Below are 20,959 nucleotides of genomic sequence, written 5' to 3' on the forward strand. Positions count from 1 at the left end.
CACGAGACACGCTGATGAAAACGTTTATTCGGAGACAGAAACGGCAGTGCTAGCTCACTGCTAATGCTAATGTGTTCATGTGAATTCACCTGATATAAACTTTATATAAACTGTAGACACAAGTCATTGCAGAACAGAAGCTGTTATCACTGCGGCCGCCTGCAGTGCTGCGTCATCACTTCCTGTCCAGCACAGAGCCACATGCTGTTCTCGAGGCTCAGACAGGAAGTGGAAGATGTCTACGGCCGCAGCAGGAGACCTTTGAGGTTCTTCTTCTTCTCTGTGTTTATTCACCTGTCTGCATGTAATCATTAGTTATTATTCATCTGTGGCTCTGTCCCACAGCGGGTCTTTGTCCTGTCACCCCGCCCCTCCCTGAGCCTGGTTCTGCTGCAGGTTTCTTCCTGTTTCCTTCCCACGGTCACCAAGTGCTTGTTCGTTGGGGGTCGTCTGATTTTGGGGTTTTCTCTGTATTATTCTCACCCGTCTGACTGACGCCTACTGTCATCGTCCTGCTGGTGACTTTGAAACACTGAGGCCATGGATGACCTCTGTGACCCCGAGGTGCTTACATCAGGGCTGAAGGATGAAGAGATCCTTAGCCCGAGTCATCAGAGTAAAACCAGCTGCAGTGCACCATGGGTAGTTTGCTGGTTCCGGGTTTATGAGGAGCGATCACACTACACCCGTCCGTATGTGATGACTCCTAATCTATGAGCTTTTCCCTTCAGTGTCACAGGCACTGATTAGCCCGGGTCAAAGGTCAGCTGTTTTAATGAAAGCCTGCAGTAGGGGTGGGTCTAGAGATTTTGACTATGCCGCTCTACCGCGATAGCGCATGTTGATGGTGTCATCAAGCTGCGCTTCTTTTGGTCGAAAGTAGGGCAGGGCGATATGGCCAAAAATATTTATCTCGATATAGATTTGAAAATTGGCGATAACGATATAACTGACGATATAATTGATGCGAGACAAAATGCAACTCCACAACTTTGCTAGCGCAAAAAACCCATCCATTTATTTTCACTTAAACAAGCAGCTGTTTTTATGTGCATTAAACCTATATAAACATTTAACAGTGCAAATGCAAATTCCTTACTGACAGTTTAACCAAAGGCATTTCCAGTAGAAATGTGCTGACATATCCTGAGCATAACCATGTATAATATCCACTGAAGTTAAAAAGAGGAGCTTTGCTACATTAAACTGCAGTGTGCCAAATAAAAAAGTCAAATACGTATTTTTCAGACCATAAGCTGCTCGGGATTAAAAGACACAAGAAACAAAGCAGTCAGATAAATCAAACTTTATTAAACTCATTCTTCTTGCTTCCTCCACTTCTGTACCATTGATTCATTAATGTTGAATTCTCTGCAGCTGCTCTATTCCCATGTTGTTGCAGTATATTAATGACTAACCTCGTATTGTGGATGGATTATCTCAGCTGTTCTCCTGACTGAAGTTTGGTCCGTTTACAGCATCCTGCTATGCGACTGTATTTGTCTCTAACCATGAGGAACCTTCACGTTAACTTTTATAAGTGGAAAAGTGTTAGTGTTCGTCCTCCAGCTTCACTGTGTTTATGCTAACATAGCTGTGTAGCTAGCGATCACGTAGCACATCATTATATACCAGCTAGCCCAACTTCAGTAACCCTACAAACGTCACTGCTGTTTAGTTTAAAGTCTTCATCTATGTTGGAAGTGACAGCAGAGCTGTACGTTTGAATTTTTTCAGAAATCTCTCAGTCAGAACATGCTATATCATGCTGAGGTGGAAGCCAGCGAGCTAACTTCCTGCTAACTTCTAACTCTGTTAAATGTAATAAATTCTGTTTTCATGGATTTTTAACTCTCAGTGTTCGTTTGACTTTGGGACCTGAAGCCGACGGAGTTTAGGACCCAGATTACTCCACCAGGCTCCTGACTACGGCAGCCGTAATGCTCCAACAATCCATCCAGCGGTGCGGCTTCGTAGCAAAGTCGCACTAAAACATTTGTCAGATGTTTTAGCGCCGTGCACATAAAATCAGTTCAAGGTCAGTAAGCACAACCAGATTTCATACATGAGGCGCTCTGTCGATTTTTGAGTCAATTAAAGGATTTTAAGTGCGCGTAAAATACGTTATACAGAAGAAAAGAATATATCGCGATATATATCGTTACCGCACATGTTTCAGATTACACCGTGATATGGATTTTAGGCCATATCACCCAGCCCTTGTCAGGTTATGGCTGTGTGCAGGCAGGAGTGGAAGTAGAAGGACCCAATGTGCAGACACTCGGAGGTGGAAAGTAACTCAAAACTCAGCTTTTATTGCTAGATGGCAAAAGGTGGCAAACGTAACAAAAATCCAAATAAACTTACATGACCAGGCAGACGGAACACACAGCATAAATGAGAGTAGATCACGACACAGACACAAAGAAACACAGGGCTTAAATACACAGAGGGAGCAATCAGGGAATGGGTAACAGGAGGGAAACACAGCTGGGGCAAATCAGGCCTAACGAGACAAAGGAAGCAAAACCAGACACATTAACATCAGACATGGACTTTCAAAGTAAAACAGGAAACATAACACAGACTCACAGGCAGGCACTATAACAAAGGGAACAGAGACGTGGGACCAGGGCAGACAGACACTGACTGGACGTGGGGATACAGCAACTATGGAACAGACAGAAAACCAGAACACTAAAACTCTAACCAACCCCACCCAGAGAACCTAAACTAAGAATGATCCTAAAACCCATAAAGCAAAGCTAGAATATAATGAAATAACAAAATCAAAGAACCAAAAACACAAAACACTGGGTCAACGACCCAGGGACCCTAACAGCCCTAGCCTGCAGCAGGTTGTGTGCCGTCGCGCCGTGATCAGAGTGATGCGATATCGGCGCTCTAACATCATCACAGATCTGTGTCCATCTACAGAGACGAGGATGAAAGGTTTTCTCCGCGGAGCCGTTCAAGCCCCACGATGACGTTTATTAATCACATGGTTATGAAACAATAACCTGAAGCTACAGAGCGCCGCGTCACAGTCGCACACACGTGAGAGTTCTCAGCGTTCAGTTCTGCGCCGTCAAACCTGTCAGCACACGGCTCTTCAAACTTCCTGTATCCAGATTACTTCCTGTGACGTGCCGTAAGCTTCGCCAACGTGCTGCCGTTTGTCTTTAAACGTCTGCTGAGTGTCAGGAGGCCGCAGCTGCTCGCCGTGGCTCTGAAAGCTCCGCCTCCAGGCTCGCAGCTTCACTGTCAGTCGCAGTGGCTGCTGTAGCTAGGCAACCAAGCACCTCCAGGCTGCAGCAGCTGCTGTCAACCTCCTGGAGGAGGCGCTGAGAGAGAAACGGATCAGATCAGATTTCTGAGTTTGTGGCGTCGGTACAATCAATAATTTACACTGATCGATTATCTATCGCTACAACCAGCATGCAAACTCCACCCCCTCCACATTAAACAGCAGCTTTTCAAGTTCATCTGAGAGACTCAGAGGGGAAACTCAAAACAGGAAGGGGTTGGCCAGATGTTAAGCAGGGATAACACTTTCAAATTAAGAGCATGAAGGTTCAGTGTAAACACACTTGAGTGTGCAACACGTTTCTGTCCTCATAATTTTATCAAATCAGCTTCACACGACAGCAAAAAGAGCACAGAACACGCTGACACACGCCAGTACTCTGATTACTCTGAGGCCTTTAATGTAATCTGATAATAAATATGAATATTAATAAGAAAACATATATTACAATATTCATTCATGACAAATAAACAGGAGGCTACGACTCAGATTACAATCCTGAACTCACGAGGAAACACTGCAGGATGATGACATCATGAAGCGTCACGCAACAGGTGACTCACCTGCACGTGTCCGTGTGAGGCGGCGTCCAGCAGCCGGAGGCAGGCGGCGCTTTCATCCATCAGCTGCCGTCTGAGCGAATCACAGAGCTCCGAGTCCGAGGAGACGTCAACCATCAGCCGCAGCAAGCAACGCAGCAACACGTCGACACGACACGCCATCCTGACGAGGGGAAACACGCGAGCACGTCATACGGGACGGTCCAACGCCATCAGGACAGGAAGTAAGTAAAAGCTTCAAACTCGCAGCCGTGTGTGAGCGTGCGCGTGTGTCTGTGTGATCGTGTCCGTTACCGTGGCCACGCCGCTCTGGTCGTCTTCTGCAGCGCCTCCAGCATCCTCAGCCGGTTCGCCTCCTCAGGTGGGTCTCTGACCTCCAGGTACCCGAGCACCACCCGCTCTAGCCGCCACAGGTGTCTGCACACAGCCACGCCCACCCTGCACACACACACACAGGTGTGTATTCATATCCTTGTGGGGACATCTCATTGACATATGTTTTTCTTAGCTGCTTCCAGTAACCATCACACATGAATGCCCAACCATAACCCGACTGTAACACTAAAACCACAGTTTGGCTTCAGACTCGCGGCGATTCATGCAGCTGGAAAACATTCAAACTGTTCTGAGATCAGATTGAAGCAGCGGCGCCCCCTGCAGGCAGAACAACAACGAGCTCTGAACCCAAAGTCTGATTATCTACAAATTCATAAAAGACTTTTCTGTTTTAATCACAGCTGAGTCATCAAAGCAAGACTGAAAACATTTAATTAAAACTGAAAAAAATGAATCATTACAGACGCTGAAAAATACACGCATTTATCATTTCTACATTATTTTATAAATAATTTAATGTATTATAAGTGGGTTTATTATTTACATACAAATGTTTTTCTATAGTAACAGGTAAAAATACATTATCAATAAAATATACCACTTCACAGTAATTAATGTAACCTGTAGCATCTTATATTAAATAGGAAATCATGAAATTATGATTAAATATATTTAAAGTAAAATGAAACAAATTACTCATAATTTAATGTGATGAGCCATATATAGTATAGATATAAAAATATACAAATAATTAAAAATTAAAACGTTTATATTTGTCATTCATAATTAATTATACAAAAATACAAATATAATTTATTAAAAACATTTTAGATACAATCAACATAAACTTTAACACTTTAGTACAATATCGTGAACTCATAATAACAATAAATGTGATCATTACAATGAACAGATAATATTAATAAAGAGTTTGTTTAATGTGTCACATTTTCATCCAGATAAATTAAATCACTGATGCTTCCATAGTAACCAAAGGTTAAAGGTCAAACCCACCTGTCGATGTACGCCGGCAGAGCAGCAGCATAGACGCGCCGTAGCACCACCTTGTTCTCCGCCTCCATGTGGGTCAGCATGAGACGCAGCACGTCGTCATGGCGACACGGCTTCCTGCGGGAGGAGGTGGAAGAGGAGGGGGGCTTCTCCAGAACCACCAGCAGGTCCAAGAGGCAGGACAGGACCAGCTGGGTGGGAGGGGGCGGGGTCAGTGACGTGTCATCAGACAGAGACAGAGTCTGTGTGTGTGTGTGCTACCTGGATGACGGCGGCCTCAGTCCTGTACAGGTGTTTGAATAACGCCTCATAAAGAACCTCGGCTCTGTTGAACTGATGCAGCTCTGCAGGCGGCTAAAGACACAAACACAGACACACACACATACCATCATCATCCAATGCCAGACACGACGCTGAGTGTGTGTGTGTGCATGTTTTTACCGTGTTGAGCACGATATGGTGCAGACAGCGAACTCCCAGCATGCAGTTCTCCAGTCTGTGGTGGTCACTGAAGAGGAGGGAGGGGGGAAGGAGGCGGGACAGGTGAGGTGAGAGTCCTGGGCGGGTCACCTGCACCAAAACACCAACACACAGGTGAAGACAGAGCACCTGATGGGTCAATCAGCTCCAACCTGTTTCACAGAGGAACTACTTTCTGTCCACTGTCTCCATCCGCCAGCCAAAAGATACGCAGCGAGATGGGAGGGCCGTTTGCCTCCCGTCAGGCTTTATCCTGCTCAGCGATGCGGCTGGCAGATGGAGACAGTAGAAAGGAAATAGTTCCTACATGGAGGCTGGAGAAGAAGGTGTGTATGAGAATGAAGCGCACTTCATAAAAGACACCTGCCTCACCGCAGTCCTACACTTCTGCCTTCACAGTCTCACCTGTTCGGACCATACCACCCTCACAGGTAAGCGGGGGACGATCAAAGCATAAGCAACCAAAAATATCTTTAAACACGGGTTGAAGGGGGAGCCTGGCTCCTGCTGACCTCTTGCAAACTTATCTCATTCAACATCTTCAAGTGGCATCGAGAACGCTCCAGAGAAGAGCAGAAAGGGGTCAAAGGTCAAACTGACCTGCAGAAGACTCCAGGCAAACACCAGCTTCACGGCTTCACAGCGCTGCCACGAGTCCCTGCTCACACACACACAGACACTTAAATATTCAACAAACTTGTTTTTGTCTTTTAATCACAGAAAAAATAACGAGCTAGCCAATCACACAAACACAGTTTGAACCAAGTGGAGCTCAGAGCACTGAACACGCATGTTTTAGAATTTCATGTGAGGACGTTTGTACAGAGCAGACATCCCTGCACTCTCTGTGGGGAGAAGGCCAAGGTCCTCACAATGTGGCTGTTCCATCAGGGACTGGTCCTCCTAAGTGATGGAAGGCAAGTGTACACACACACACACACACACACACACACACACACTCTCACTTGGTGAGCTGTGGCTGCAGGATGTCCAGGACTCCTCCCAGAATCCCTCTGCTCCCCTCCGTGTCCCCAGCCAGCAGGTGGGCGGAGTCTCTCCACCCTCCTGCACTCAGCAGCGTCTCCAGCAGGCCGCATGCTGCTGCTCTGGAGGCGGAGCTAGTCCACACCTGATCCTGATGAACAAAAGCACACTGGAAATCAAACAGCTGTCAGTGAATGCATCACGGGGTCAGACAGGAAGTACCTGTGCTGCAAAGGTGCATGTTTGATGTTTGCAGACTCACCTGGAAATGTGTGACAGCAAACACGCAGGTGGGTGGAGCAACAGCAAGTAGCAGACTGGTTGTCCGTTCTCTGGCCTCGCCCCCTTTCCGCCTGTCACCCAGAGTTGTTAGCAGAGCCGTGAGAGCGGCACACACCGCCGCTGCCTGTGTGGGGATGCTCTGATAGGCCGCAGCGCTCAGAGGGCTGCAGTCATCCTCACAGAGCGGCAGAGCAGCACAGCCAATCAGAGCACTGATCAGAGAGACATATGCTGCTTCAAGCTCCGCCCACCTACTGTCCTGGCTGGCTGGAGAGAACAGCCAGTCAGATCCAGCGTACTGGAAAAGCTGCTTTATTTGAGCAATCAGAGAGTGGGATTTAGGACAGGAACCAATCAGCTTCACCCTCAGCTGAGAAAGGAGCTCTGTGATTGGAGGAGGAGAGGAAGGGGACTGCTCCTCTGAGGAGGAGGAGGAGAGATGAAGGTCATGAAGTAAAGTGGAGAGCTCCATCCTGCACGAGAGAGAAAAGGAAAACGTCACAATCTGTGACTCACCTCCAACATTCTCCACAAGCTTTTATTTGAAAGGGCTTCCCACATATTCAGTACCGCGTGCTTCCACCAGGGGCACTGTGACCTCTAAGCTGGGGTCAGGTGATCTGCAGCTGCTGTGAGGCCATAGGTGACCAGATGGGATGAAGGTGGAGCTGGGGTGAACCCAAGCAGACACCTGTCAGTCAAAGAGGCCACTCCCCTAATTATGCTACCTTTAACCTAATCGATGCCTCAGTCTTTAACCCTGTCTAATACCTGGGTTTGGTATGTCCAAAAGCAGGATCATGATCTAACAGTAAACAACAACCTCACCTTACTACACCTGAGACAGGTGACCTGTAGGGCCGAGGCATTGTCTTTTACAGGTGTAGCATACCTACATGCTACACCGCAGCTCCATCGCAGCTTTCAGACTGTTATGGGTTTTTTGTTTTGTTTTGAAATCAGCCACGCTTTACGAGGAGGATGAAGCTCGTCTTTGAGCTCCTTGTTGGAGTCTTTCTGGCTCCTCCGTGGTTGCATTTCTTCTTCTGCTGTTTTATTGTGGCTGTGTGGCTCAGCAGCAGCCATGTTTCTGTCTGTGATCAGCTGATGGACACTAAAACTCTTCCTCAGATTTAATCAAAAACATTAAAGACTGCTCCACTTGGCTCTATTTTTCTATTTTATTATCATATGCAGCGTTCAGCTGGAGTGCCTGTAGCTATGGTTACTGTACAGGTGAGGACACACCTGTCTCTGCTGGCTTTAACATCAGTCACGGGCAGAGTTTGCACCTGCACACGTCAGTAAAGCGGGAAACCCTGACCTGTGCGCGCGCAGGTACTCGTGCAGTAGAAGCACACCTGCTGCACCTCAGAAACCTGAGCGCGAGGCTCACCTGCACCAACACTCCCACTAAAAATCAATCCCCGCGCGGACAGCCGTGACGTCTGTTAGCTGTGTAGTCTGAGCCGGCCTGATTAACAGATAACCGATTAATCGATGGTTTTTCGTTAAATGAGTGAAACTGACCTGAGAGCGGCTTCAGTCCTCATTCAAATTTACGTTAATTTTACAGGAAAGCAGCAGCGCGTGCACCCACACCCGCGGACTGTTTACGGGTACGAGCGGTGTGCCTGCAATAGGCTTCCGGCTGGGAACAAGCTGCACGTGAAAGGTTCCTGGCCCTGTTTTGAGCTTTAGTGCTGCCTGGGAGTTCGGTCCAACGGTGGAGCCGCGTTCCCCGTGACCTTACAAACACGTCCATGTGTGTTACGTTAAATCTGACACCGACTACATGAACTCCGTGGGCTCTGCCTCCGTTTTCCCACAGGGGAAATCCCTGCATCAGCTGATCGCCTGAAACGCTCTTCTTCAGAACAGGCTTCACTCCTGCGGCCGTCCGAGTGGATCTGAGATTAAAGGTGAGGCGGGCGGAGGCGGGGTTTCCTGTGATGGCCAAATGAAGCTTTCTGAAGCTTGTGTTGAAAAACGGCTCATTACTCGAAGCTTTTCAACAGAGTCCACTCTGGTGACATCTGCTGGCCAAAAATACGAAGAGCAGCTTGAATCTACAAAATCAAATGTACTGCTTCATTATGACGGAACACTCCGCAGAGTGAGGTTCTGTCTGATATTGTGCTGCCGTTGTGTTGCTTTGAACATGTATTTTTTGGGGTGAAAAACCACGTCTATTTGTTTAATAGTTTTCCTTCTTTAAACATGTTCCATGGTGTGGTCTTTCTTTGCTTGTGACTTATTGCTTGTGAAATATATATAATATACAAATAATAATGTAAAACACATAATGGAGGATGCTTCTGCTGTGAGGTCCTGCATCCATGTACTTATGCAATTAATCCCTGGACAGCTGGAAAGGTATTTTATAAATAATATTATATTTGACCATTTTTTTTATTCATATTTGTGATCTGGGGGTAGAATTGATTGTGAACTGGAAAGGGAAAATGCTTATGAACTTGTAAAGTAAAAACATGATGCATCACGATGTGTGAGCAGCTTCAAACAAGGTCATCCTGTTCTTATTTAAGAAGAGGATTTGTTCCTCTGTGCGATGGCCGAGTCTGTTTGTCTCTCCTGCCTCAGAGAAAATGCTCTCACATGGAACAGAAGACGCTGGAGAGATGCAGGAGTACGGTCTCCCTCGGTCCCACAGACTATCAGCTAAAAAGAATAAACAAATTAATTTGCTGCACATTTTGTAGAATAACATTTTAAATATTTTTTTGTTATATTACATTTAAAGAGTCAAATGAAAGTCTTTCTAACATTATTTTATGATATTAATATTATGAAAAACAGATTTTTGTTTTGACATTGTAAGTTTCTCATGTTTTAAGATAAAATAAACGAGCACAAAACAAAATCAAACAACAAGAACACAAAGCTGGCAAACCCACCCGGCTGACCAAACTCAACTCAAAATTCTCCCACAGACAGAACCTCGTCTCTTCCTCGCTGCCTCCGTATCTCCCAGTCGAATGATCAGTGGTTTGCTGTCTCTTACCACCAAAACACTCCACAAATCTCGTGAATGATTCACTTTCTTACAAACCACTGAATCAGTTAGGTTGTAAACGAAGCTTCGGGCGTCACTGATCACGTGACTCAGGCCAAGCGAATCAAGCCTCGACACAGAGCTTCTGAAGCAGTGTGTTCGTTTTTGTTACACATGCACCGGAGCTTCAAGCAAGCCACCACTACCTGTTACTGTCCTGGGATCAGCAGCTTTCTGTTAAATGTGGTTTGCTGTGTGCTTTATTACACTTTAGTGTTTGGTCTGCTGACGGAGCTGCACCTCAACCCCACCTGTGAGGAAGCCTGAGGATGAAGAGCTCAGAAGCACGAAGCAGCCAATCTGCACCTTTCTCTGATTTTTTAAATATATTTTTTTCTGATTACTGTTTATTGCGGCACAGTTGGTGTGAAGCACCCACGATGTCGTTGTACATGTACAATGACAGTAAAGGGCTATTCTATTCTATTCTATTCTATTCTATTCTATTCTTATGCTCAACTGGAGAGATGACAGCACCTACATCCACCACCACTGAGTAAATACTTGTTACTGTACTTAAGGAGCATCTTCACCTGAACATCAACAAGGACGGGATGAGTGTGTGTGTGTGTGTGTATCATGTTTACATATCTTTGTGGGGACCATCAGCCCTTATGGGGACAAAGTGCCGTCCCTGCAAGTTTGAAAGCATCTTTGAAACTCAAAGTGTGGTTTTAGTGTCAGAGTTACAGTCAGGTTATGGTCAGGCATTCAGTTTTGATGGTTAGGGTACACGACTAGGGAAAGCATTATGTCAATTAGATGTCCTCACTGAGACATGAAAACAAGTATAAGTGTTTGTTTGTTTATCAGACCTCAGAGGGCTTCTTTGACCTTTATTGAACTTTATTATTTATTCCAATCTGAAGTGACAGAAACATTCAAACTCTGAATGAAGAAAGACTCCACCCCTCAGTGTGACATCACAGTGACATTCAGCTGCAGGCCGATATCTGCAGGTTCAGGGCAAAGTCCTCCAGCTGGGAAATGTAGTCCATACACTCAGGAGAACTACAGTCTGTCGGCCACAGCTCCAACACGGCCTCCGAGTCCAGAGGGAGGCGATACCTGTAACACGAGCACACAAGCTCAGCCTCGGCCAATCGCGAAGAGCGACAGGTGACACAGAGAGACAGGGATACTGACTTGTAGTTGTTGTCAAGCGTGACCTCTGACCCACTGGCTCCCATCAGCAGGTACTGTCTGTTGTTCTGGATGTCCATGTCGCTGCAGGTCGCCTTCTTCACCAGATCCACCACGGTCCCAAACCTCACGCCCTCAAAATCTGCAGCAGGCGAGGAAAAACCACAGAAGAAGAAGATTTCACTTCACAGTGCAAAAGTGTTAAGATGTGCTTAAAGGATCCAACGGCTGCTCCATCACTCCCACCACGGTCGGCACAGTTTCATCAAAACCAGCCGGACGCAGAGCCGATCGTGACGTTCGGGCTCTAACGCAGCTGTCTGACAGCTTTCAGAGTCCTGTCAGCTCACCTTTATCTGTGTTCTTGATGACTTCATCTACGGTGGCTGTGTAGGTCATAAAGTCGCCTTCTGCTGCTGACTTCGTCACCGTCACCTTGTACGCTGCGGCAGAAACACAGACACAGTGTGAGCAGCTTCAAACAGTCAGGCAGTGAGCTCAGATCACCGAGCTCCTGCACTCAGACGGGAACATCGAATGTGAGTGAAGTTGGCCCCCCACCTTCTTCAAATCCAACAAAAGTGGTATCAAACGTTTGTGCTCATTTGTGCTGAAAAATTTTTCGTGTGTGCTGCTATCATTTCAAAAATATTAATAAAGTCTTGATGCGTGCTCAATCATCCAGGTAAGTAAATTCCAAAAGGTTGATTCTGTTCATCTGGATATTTTCAGTGGGACAAACGTTTCGTCATCATCCAGGTGACTCCTTCAGTCTCAGCTGACTGCAGGTTTCTCCAACCTTATAAACAGGACATTTGCATAGTGAAGGAAACTAGCACCACTGAATGAACAATGTGCTGGGGGGTTAGTTCCATGATTGTTAGTATGGAAATTCTTTTGACCATTGATCAATGACAACTAATCAAAGACACAGATTCTCGAATGGCCATGAGTACCATTCACAGAAAGTGGGGAATGGCTGCAATCACAGCATTGACAGATGGTGACAGATGTACCCTTGGGCCCCCCTTCTTGATTCAGAGATGGTCAGCATCCTGACAGCCCGATGGACGAAGCTGTCTCTCAGTCTGTGTGCTCTGGCCCGGAGGCTCCTCAGTGTCCTTCCTGATGGCAGCAAACTGAAGACGCTGTTGAAGGGATGAGTGGAGTCACCTGTAATGGAGAGGACCTTCCGGATGAGGCAGGCGCAGTAGATCTCCTGGGGAGGGAGGCAAGAGAGGTCCCCACAATCCTCTCGGCTGCTCTCACTACCCGTTGTCATTTTTTTCCTGCAGGACCCAGTGCAGGAGTCATACCACACAGTGATGCAGCTGGTGAGGATGCACTCAACTGTGCCTCTGTAGAAGGTGCTCATAATGGGGGTTGGATCTCTTGCTATGGGTCAGCAGAGTGAAGAGAATTATTATGTGCGTAATTATTCAGCCCCTTTGGTCTGAGTGCAGTCAGTTGCACATAGATGTTGCCTGATGAGTGCTAATGACTAAACAGAGTGCACCTGTGTGTAATCTAATGTCAGTACAAATACAGCTGCTCTGTGACGGCCTCAGAGGTTGTCTAAGAGAATATTGGGAGCAACAACACCATGAAGTCCAAAGAACACACCAGACAGGTCAGGGATAAAGTTATTGAGAAATTTAAAGCAGGCTTAGGCTACACAAAGATTTCCCAAGCCTTGAACATCCCACGGAGCGCCGTTCAAGCCATCATTCAGAAATGGAAGGAGTCTGGCACAACTGTAAACCTACCAAGACAAGGCCGTCCACCTAAACTCACAGGCCGAACAAGGAGAGCGCTGATCAGAAATGCAGCCAAGAGGCCCATGGTGACTCTGGACGAGCTGCAGAGATCTACAGCTCAGGTGGGGGAATCTGTCCATAGGACAACTATTAGTCGTGCACTGCACAAAGTTGGCCTTTATGGAAGAGTGGCAAGAAGAAAGCCATTGTTAACAGAAAACCATAAGAAGTCTTGTTTGCAGTTTGCCACAAGCCATGTGGGGACACAGCAAACATGTGGAAGAAGCTGCTCTGCTCAGATGAGACCAAAATGCAAAACGCTATGTGTGGAAAACTAACACTGCACATCACTCTGAACACACCATCCCCACTGTCAGATATGGTGGTGGCCAGAGATGGGCAGTAACGCGTAACGCGTTACTGTAATCTGATTACTTTTTTCAAGTAACGAGTAAAGTAAGGGATTACTATTGCAAAAACGGTAATTAGATTACCGTTACTTTCCCGTAGGAACTCTGCGTTACTGCGTTACTAAAACCGTGATTTTTTGCGAGAATGTCTCATGACAGTGACTTAAGCAAGTGCGACGTTGGTGACAACAGCTGTGTGCAGATCAACAGTGGATCATATATCGAGTGCGGGAGAGAGTATGAGCGTGCAGCGTTTAAAGCGTGGAAGTACTGACCTTACTTTGAGTTTGATTCCATAAAAAGTGACAAAAACATTAGTGTCCGCTGTGCGTGGGAAGAAAACTTCTTTTTACAGCGAAAAAACCCCTAAACTTCCAACAAGCACCGAGTAGCTACGACGTGATGGGAAACTCACAGAGAAACTCGCGGATTCTTCAACTGACCGCGGCACACCTGCACCAGGGTAAACCTCCGCCTGCCCCACTCCTGCTTTACAGGTGAAAATAGAGCAACAGGACCGCTGAGTCTTTGACTTTATTTATTTTCTGCTGTGTTTTACTTGCATCTATTTGAAACACTGAGTGTAAACACACAAAATATTTTATTTTATGAGCTGGAATGTGCAGAAAATAGGTTTAAATGTTAAACTAATTTCTTCCAGTCAGAGAATGTTGCAGATAATTAAATGTTTGCTTGATGCATAAAGTTAAAAGATTAAAACTAATAAAACAAGTTTTAAAAAAAGAGACTTTTCCATTTGATTACATTTTGTATGATGGATTATGCAGAAAAAGTAGAATTGGGTTGAAAGATCTATCGCTTTATCACCTCTTCAGGTTGTAAATCGTGTTTTTAAAAAGTAACTAAGTAACTAAGTAATTAATTACTTTTGAAAATAAGTAATCAGTAAAGTAACGGTATTACTTTTTTGGGGAAGTAATCAGTAATTAGTTACTGATTACTTTTTTCAAGTAACTTGACCAACACTGGTGGTGGCAGCATCATGCTCTGGGGGTGCTTCTCTTCAGCAGGGACAGGGAAGCTGGTCAGAGATGATGGGAAGATGGATGGAGCCAAATACAGGGCAATCTTGGAAGAAAACCTCTTGGAGTCTGCAGGAGACTGGGGCGGAAGTTCACCTTCCAGCAGGACAGCGACCCTAAACATAAAGCCAGGGCAACGATGGGATGGTTTAAAACAAAACTTTGCAGTTATTTATTTGTAAAAAATGTTTGGAATCATGTATGATTTTCGTTCCACTTCTCACGTGTGCACCACTTTGTGTTGGTCTTTCACCTGGAATTCCAATAACATTGATTCATGTTTGTGGCTGTAATGTGACAAAATGTGGGAAAGTTCAAGGGGGCCGAATACTTTTGGAAGCCACTGTAACTGGCTGCTAGATTTCTTGACATGAAGACAGCAGACAGTACGGGTCGGCAGCGACACCTCCATCCCAAGATCACTGAATACGGGGACTCCTCAAGGATGTGTGGTGAACCGCCTTCTCTTCACTCTGCTGACCCACGACTGCACACCATCACACAGCTCCAACCTTTTCATCAAGTTGCAGACAAAACAACTGTGGTAGGTCACATCAGCAACAATGATGAGATCTACTACAGGGGTGAAGTTAACCATCTGGCAGAGTGGTGCAGCTACAACAACCTGTCCCTGAATGTGGAGAAGACCAACAGCGACTCTACTTCCTCTGCAAACTGAGAAGCGCAAGAGATCCAACCCCCATTATGAGCACCTTCTACAGAGGCACAGTTGAGTGCATCCTCACCAGCTGCATCACTGTGTGGTATGACTCCTGCACTGGGTCCTGCAGGAAAAAAATGACAACGGGTAGTGAGAGCAGCCGAGAGGATTGTGGGGACCTCTCTTGCCTCCCTCCCCAGGAGATCTACTGCACCTGCCTCATCCGGAAGGTCCTCTCCATTACAGGTGACTCCACTCATCCCTTCAACAGCGTCTTCAGTTTGCTGCCATCAGGAAGGACACTGAAGAGCCTCCGGGCCAGAGCACACAGACTGAGAGACAGCTTCATCCATCGGGCTGTCAGGATGCTGACCATCTCTGAATCAAGAAGGGGGGCCCAAGGGTACATCTGTCACCATCTGTCAATGCTGTGATTGCAGCCATTCCCCACTTTCTGTGAATGGTACTCATGGCCATTCGAGAATCTGTGTCTTTGATTAGTTGTCATTGATCAATGGTCATAAGAATTTCCATACTAACAATCATGGAACTAACCCCCCAGCACATTGTTCATTCAGTGGTGCTAGTTTCCTTCACTATGCAAATGTCCTGTTTATAAGGTTGGAGAAACCTGCAGTCAGCTGAGACTGAAGGAGTCACCTGGATGATGACGAAACGTTTCACCCACTGAAAATATCCAGATGAACAGAATCAACCTTTTGGAATTTACTTACCTGGATGATTGAGCACGCATCAAGACTTTATTAATATTTTTGAAATGATAGCAGCACACACAAAAAATTTTCACCACAAACGAGCACAAACGTTTGATACCACTTTTGTTGGATTTGAAGAAGGTGGGGGGCCAACTTCACTCACATCTCTACTTTCAAGATTAGGCTTCAAACTTTCCTTTTTGCTAAAGCATATAGTTAGGGCTGGACCAGGTGACCCTGAATCCTCCCTTAGTTATGCTGCGATAGACGTAGGCTGCTGGGGGATTCCCATGATGCACTGGGTGTTTCTTCTTCACTCACTATGTGTTAACAGACCTCTCTGCACTGAATCACACTTGTTATTAACCTCTGTCTCTCTTCCACAGTATGTCTTTATGCTGTCTTCCTTCTCTCTCCCCAACCAATCACAGCCTGGTTCTGTCGGAGGTTTCTTCCTGTTAAAAGGGAGTTTTTCCTTCCCACTGTCGCCAAAGTGCTTTCTCATACCCACATAGCAGACAGGTCTGGCCCGAATCTGGTGTCAAGCTGGCACTGCTGACTGACTGGTGTCATGGCAGAGTGTATGTAAACCAGATGTGGGCCAGGTCTGGCAATGATGCACTATTTATGTTCCTATTTTCCTATTTTAGTTAGAATACCCAAATGTCATGTTGCAATACTGTACTGCTATGGTAGCCAACGTTTCAAATGCAGGTTTGACAGGTTTGTGAGTGTACACTTTATCCAAAACCTAGTGAGGGTTTATTCAGGTTTACCACTCAGTGGCTGTAGGTGAGGAGGTAGAGCAGGTCCCCTACTGATCAGAAGGTTAGTGGTTCAATCCCTGGTTTCTCCAGTCTGCATGTCAAGTGTATGAATGTAATTAGGAAGCATTCAGTTTAGAGAAAGTGTGTGAATGTGGCATGTTGTATAGAGCACTTTGAGTAATCTGGGAGAGTAGAAAAGTGCATATAAGAATCAGTCCATTCACTGTGTGAACAGAGATTCGTCATGTTACTATTGTACTATTGTGTTCCAGCACATGTTGTTATTACATGGCTTGATTGAGGTACACATTAGGCTGACATCTGGGGCCAGAGCTAAAACTGTTCTGGGCCAGCACAGGGCCAGCAGTGTGTCTGCAACTGGCCTTGTGCTGGCCCATGTGTGGGCCACCTCTGGCAAACCAGATCTGGGCCACCAAAGTGCGTCATTCTTCGCGGTATGTGGGCCATGTGTAAGCACATTGTGTGGGCCAGATCCAGGCCAAACCAGTTTTGCTGTGTGGGCAGGGGGTCACATGATTGTTGGGTTTTTCTCTGTATGTATTATTGTAGGGTCTACCTTACAATATAAAGCGCCTTGAGACGACTGTTACTGTGATTTGGGGCTGTATAAATAAAGTTGAATTGAACTCTGAAGCTCCACCTGCACGGGGCTCTGGGGCGGAGCTGGGGTGTAAACGTGGCGTTTTGTTGCGGACGTCGCTCGGCTCACCGTATTTAATGTGAGGCTGACACGTCTCGTTGGTTCGTTTGTCTAGTGTTAGCGTCACGTCCACGTCTCCTCTGTAGGTGGCGCACGCCGCTGCACAATGACATGTGAACAAACACGTTACAAAAACCTTTCACAGGTGACAGAAACCTCAGCCAATCAGACGGCCGACTACCTGTCATGCACTGACACTGTTCGCCCAGACAGAGGCGCTGCAGCTCCTGCTGCTCGTAGGAGAACTGCTTTGTGCACAAACTGCCTGAAAGAGATTAGAAATAAGACTTTATTGTTATTATTCTTCATAGCAGGAAACAAACAGGGACACGATGAATCCAATAGTTCAGGAAAAACGAGGAGCTTTTCCTCACAATGTCCACGTGTTTCCTTCTCAGCTGTAAATAAGCGATGGGAACTTGAATGAACGTGTTTCGAGCTTAAATGGATGGAGCGCTGAAATAACGACACGACGCTCTGCTGCCTCAAAGTTTAACTGAACACAAGACTCGAGCAGCTTTGCATGATTCTCAGTTCAAAATAATCCCTGTTTGTGTCATACTGGGACCTCAGTTCATCCTGTCTGAAACAAGCACTTTTAACACCTCTCTTTAAACCCCTCCCTCACTAAAACCCCACTTCCTTCTGATTGGCCAGCTCTGGATGCCAACTGAATGGCAGCACTCAGTGTCTAAATTTGACGTTTGTAGCAGACGAGTTATTTTTAGAGGTGTTTCTTATGAAGGACTGTAACTGGCAGGAGGCAATAAAAACAGAACAGATACTTTTAATTTGAAAGGATTGAACTTCCATGTTTCCAAACGAGCGACGGGTTTCGGCCTCTCACCTCTGTCCTGGGGCTCGCTGACACTGAACAAGGACTTGGTGGCTCCGGTCACCTTAAACGTGGTCCTAATCCGAAAGCCCACGCACAGAAATATGTCTGAGGGAACCTGGGAGCCAGACAGGAAGTGACAACAACATGTGGAAGATTCAGTTCAATTTTATTTATATAGCACAAAATCACAACAACAGCAAATGTTGTGTGTGTGTGTGTGTGTGTGTGTGTGTGTGTGTGTGTGTGTGTGTGTGTGTGTGTGTGGTTCCTCACAGAGTCCATCTGGATGATGATGGTGTGCCCCTGGAGCTCGTAGTGGGAGATGATTGGCTGACTGGTGTCCATCAGCTGTGGAATAGCAGTCACTGTGAACACGTTCAGACTCTCTGAGCATCATCAGGCTGATCATCAGAGCTCAGCTCACCTGCTTCAGGTCCTCCAGGTACGCGTCCACACTTGTGGGCAGCTGGATCTTCATCACGGTCAGACTGGACTCGGTGAACACCTCGTTAGGAGGAGGTTTATACCTGAAACACAGGTACATGTCCTCTATGCAACATTCAGTTACTAAACACTTTCCTGCTATCGTGCTTTGATGATGACGACGTGGAAAATTTGAGCGTCCGATTCGTCAGCCTGTCCTCGTTCATGCAGCGTCTACATCACAGCTAACATTGTCCTGTTTCAGAGCAGCTTCCTGTGACTGCGTCAGACACACAGAGTGGACACTTTGGCTTTAACATAAACTTACTGTTGCAGCACCAAAGTGACCTCATGGGTCTCCTGACCCAGCGTTTTGTACTCGTGTGATTTATTCTATGGTTTCTAGTTTTGATCCCTTGCACCTCATGTTTCTCTGTGCCCCCTCTGTTCTGTGTAAAGTCTGTGTTTCTTGGTCTGTCTTCGCATGTTTTGAGTTTCTTGTGTTTTCTGTCACTCTGTATGGTGACTTATGTTCTAATGGTTGGTCTTTTGTTTCTCCCTCGAGTCTAGTTTCTTGTGTTCCAGGATTTCGCTCTGTGTATTATTTATCATCTCTGGTCTTTTGGTTCTTTGCCTTATGGTTATGTCTCTGTGTTTCTTAGTTGCTCTGTCTCCACCCTGTCAAGCTCGCATCTCAGTGTTATACTTCCTGTTTTACTTTGAAGGTCTGTGTCTGATGTGAGTGTATCCTACTTTGCTTCCTTGTCTCGTCAGTTCTGATTTCTCCCAGCTGTGCCCTCCTTCTGTGTCTCATTCCCTCGTTATTCCCCAGTGTATTTAAGCCCTGTGTTTCTCTGTGTCAGTGTCGCGTCGGCCCTCGTGCTGTGTGGCTCGCTCTGTGTTTCCCTGTGAGTTTAGTTTAGTTTGCTTTGTATGCTCGTTTTCCCGTGCCAGCAAATAAAGCTGTGATTTTGAGTTCATCCCTCGAGACGGAGTACCTGCCACGCAGCGCTTCTTGACAGATTTTTAGTTTGAGTGTCCTTATTTTCCTCTCAGCTATGGATTCTGTCACTAGTTAGGTTAGGTAACATAAACTACTGAAAGTCTGTTAACCACAACCAACCCAGTGACGTCACCCTCTGTAGTTACATGTGTGACTGCTTTTGCAGCAGGGATCCATGCTGTGAGTTAGCCTTCATGCATGCAGCGTTTCAGTGAGCGAGAAAGACAATCATGCAGTGCTCTTACTTTACACAGGCCACCAGGGTAGGAGTTCGTAATCTTGGATCTGAGGAGGAGAAAGAAGACATTTAATCTGGTGACAGGCAGCTGCTGCTGCAGGTAAACAGCTGGAGCACTGTCTCTGTTCAAAACAGAAGTACAGAATAGAAAATAAATGAATAAACCTCACTGTAGTGAGACAGGAAGTGTAAAATCAATGAACAGAATCAACCTTTTGGGATTTACTTACCTGGATGATTGAGCATGAAGACAAAGAAGGAGGACGCGCGAAAGAGTTTAATGTTCAAAGTTTGGTTTAAAAGAGGAAAAACTCTTGGCTCTTGAGGGAGGCGGTCGCACTTTCTCCTTCTCCCTCATCTTTCCTGCTTGGCTTCTCATGTCTTTTGTATAGTCTCGCTTATTCTCTAACCCTCAGACAGTCTCCCAGACTTGTTCTCTAAAAACATAAAGAAGAATTATGGATTTGATCAACTCGTCCCTTGACGAAACTGACACCCTCCTGGGCTTGGGAGAGCCCGACTGTCCTGCGGAGACGTTTGCTGCCGGATACTCAATGGTCAGTTGCGTCGTGTGTCTGGTGACGCTCTCAATGGAGGACATTGAACGACATCGACCAATTCGGAACCACGATAACAGAGTTCTGGCTGATTGGAGCCGGCTTAGTACAAGAAGCAGCTACAGCTGTTGAAAATCCCACAAGGCTGTCCGACATGATAGACGATGGGCAGGGCTGTGAGTAAGACTGTGGTTATGGATACCATCTTGGAGAAGAACAACAGGAATTGAGAGACCTGGTGACCTGTGATGGACCAACTGTAAAATTGGAAGCAGTTTGTTCGCACTAACCAAAACAGCTACCATCTTCATCTCATGTTTTGAGTGTGGTGTGAAATCTGTTTGTGGAGTTTGAAAGTCTGCTGTGGCTGTGATCTTTCACATACACCTGTACATCCAGGTGAGATACTCACTGGTTTCAGGAGTGACCACCTCAATCGTGAGGTCAAAGTTACACGTGGCCTGTGCGGACGCCACGGTCTGATAGTACACCGTCTTCATCTGCAGACAGATCGGGGAACGTTAGAGCCGATTTTGCCCACATGGCTTCAGGTGAATTAACCCACACCCACCTTCACATTGGACACGCCGCGACCATAACCTGTGGACACAGTGATGTCATCATTCTTTGTTACCTGGGAAGGAAA

General features: G+C 46.2%; 2 protein-coding genes across 2 annotated transcripts in view; both read right to left on the minus strand.

The window, feature by feature from the left end:
- Nucleotides 1-770: 770 nt before the first annotated feature.
- On the minus strand, nt 771-8,965 carry tti2 (TELO2 interacting protein 2). The gene is made up of 10 exons (XM_086257854.1): nt 8,491-8,965; nt 6,941-7,433; nt 6,660-6,829; nt 6,295-6,352; nt 5,656-5,784; nt 5,476-5,568; nt 5,218-5,405; nt 4,162-4,305; nt 3,871-4,030; nt 771-3,344 (listed from the first exon to the last, which is right to left on the minus strand). The coding sequence occupies exons 1-10, from the start codon at nt 8,511-8,513 to the stop codon at nt 3,201-3,203; spliced, it is 1,602 nt and encodes a 533-aa protein (XP_086113980.1). The 5' UTR covers nt 8,514-8,965; the 3' UTR covers nt 771-3,200.
- A 1,868-nt stretch (nt 8,966-10,833) lies between these two features.
- c5 (complement component 5) overlaps nt 10,834-20,959 on the minus strand; it is a 36,012-nt gene continuing 25,886 nt past the window's right edge. The window contains exons 32-42 of the mRNA XM_086257853.1: nt 20,885-20,947; nt 20,726-20,813; nt 19,764-19,803; nt 18,517-18,619; nt 18,366-18,440; nt 18,102-18,207; nt 17,436-17,519; nt 17,264-17,353; nt 11,530-11,622; nt 11,183-11,321; nt 10,834-11,104 (exon numbers count right to left, since the gene is read on the minus strand). Of these exons, the coding sequence (XP_086113979.1) occupies nt 10,972-11,104; nt 11,183-11,321; nt 11,530-11,622; nt 17,264-17,353; nt 17,436-17,519; nt 18,102-18,207; nt 18,366-18,440; nt 18,517-18,619; nt 19,764-19,803; nt 20,726-20,813; nt 20,885-20,947 (1,014 nt within the window). The 3' untranslated portion in view covers nt 10,834-10,971. The remainder of the gene's footprint in view (nt 11,105-11,182; nt 11,322-11,529; nt 11,623-17,263; nt 17,354-17,435; nt 17,520-18,101; nt 18,208-18,365; nt 18,441-18,516; nt 18,620-19,763; nt 19,804-20,725; nt 20,814-20,884; nt 20,948-20,959) is intronic.

This window comes from Aulonocara sp. 'chitande type north' Nkhata Bay, linkage group LG12, assembly GCF_057382095.1.
Source record: "Aulonocara sp. 'chitande type north' Nkhata Bay isolate Kocher_YH1m ecotype deep benthic linkage group LG12, A_spYH_male_GT1.1, whole genome shotgun sequence".
NCBI classification, from domain to species: Eukaryota; Metazoa; Chordata; class Actinopteri; order Cichliformes; family Cichlidae; genus Aulonocara; species Aulonocara sp. 'chitande type north' Nkhata Bay.

What these genes read in the sequence shown, in the direction of transcription:
- tti2 (XM_086257854.1), bottom strand. Translation starts at nt 8,513, where the DNA reads ATGAGGACTGAAGCCGCTCTCAG. An exon ending in AGGACTGAAGCCGCTCTCAG is followed by an intron (nt 7,434 to 8,490) that starts GTCAGTTTCACT and finishes TCTCTCGTGCAG; the next exon opens with GATGGAGCTCTCCACTTTAC. An exon ending in TTGCTGTCACACATTTCCAG is followed by an intron (nt 6,830 to 6,940) that starts GTGAGTCTGCAA and finishes TTTGTTCATCAG; the next exon opens with GATCAGGTGTGGACTAGCTC.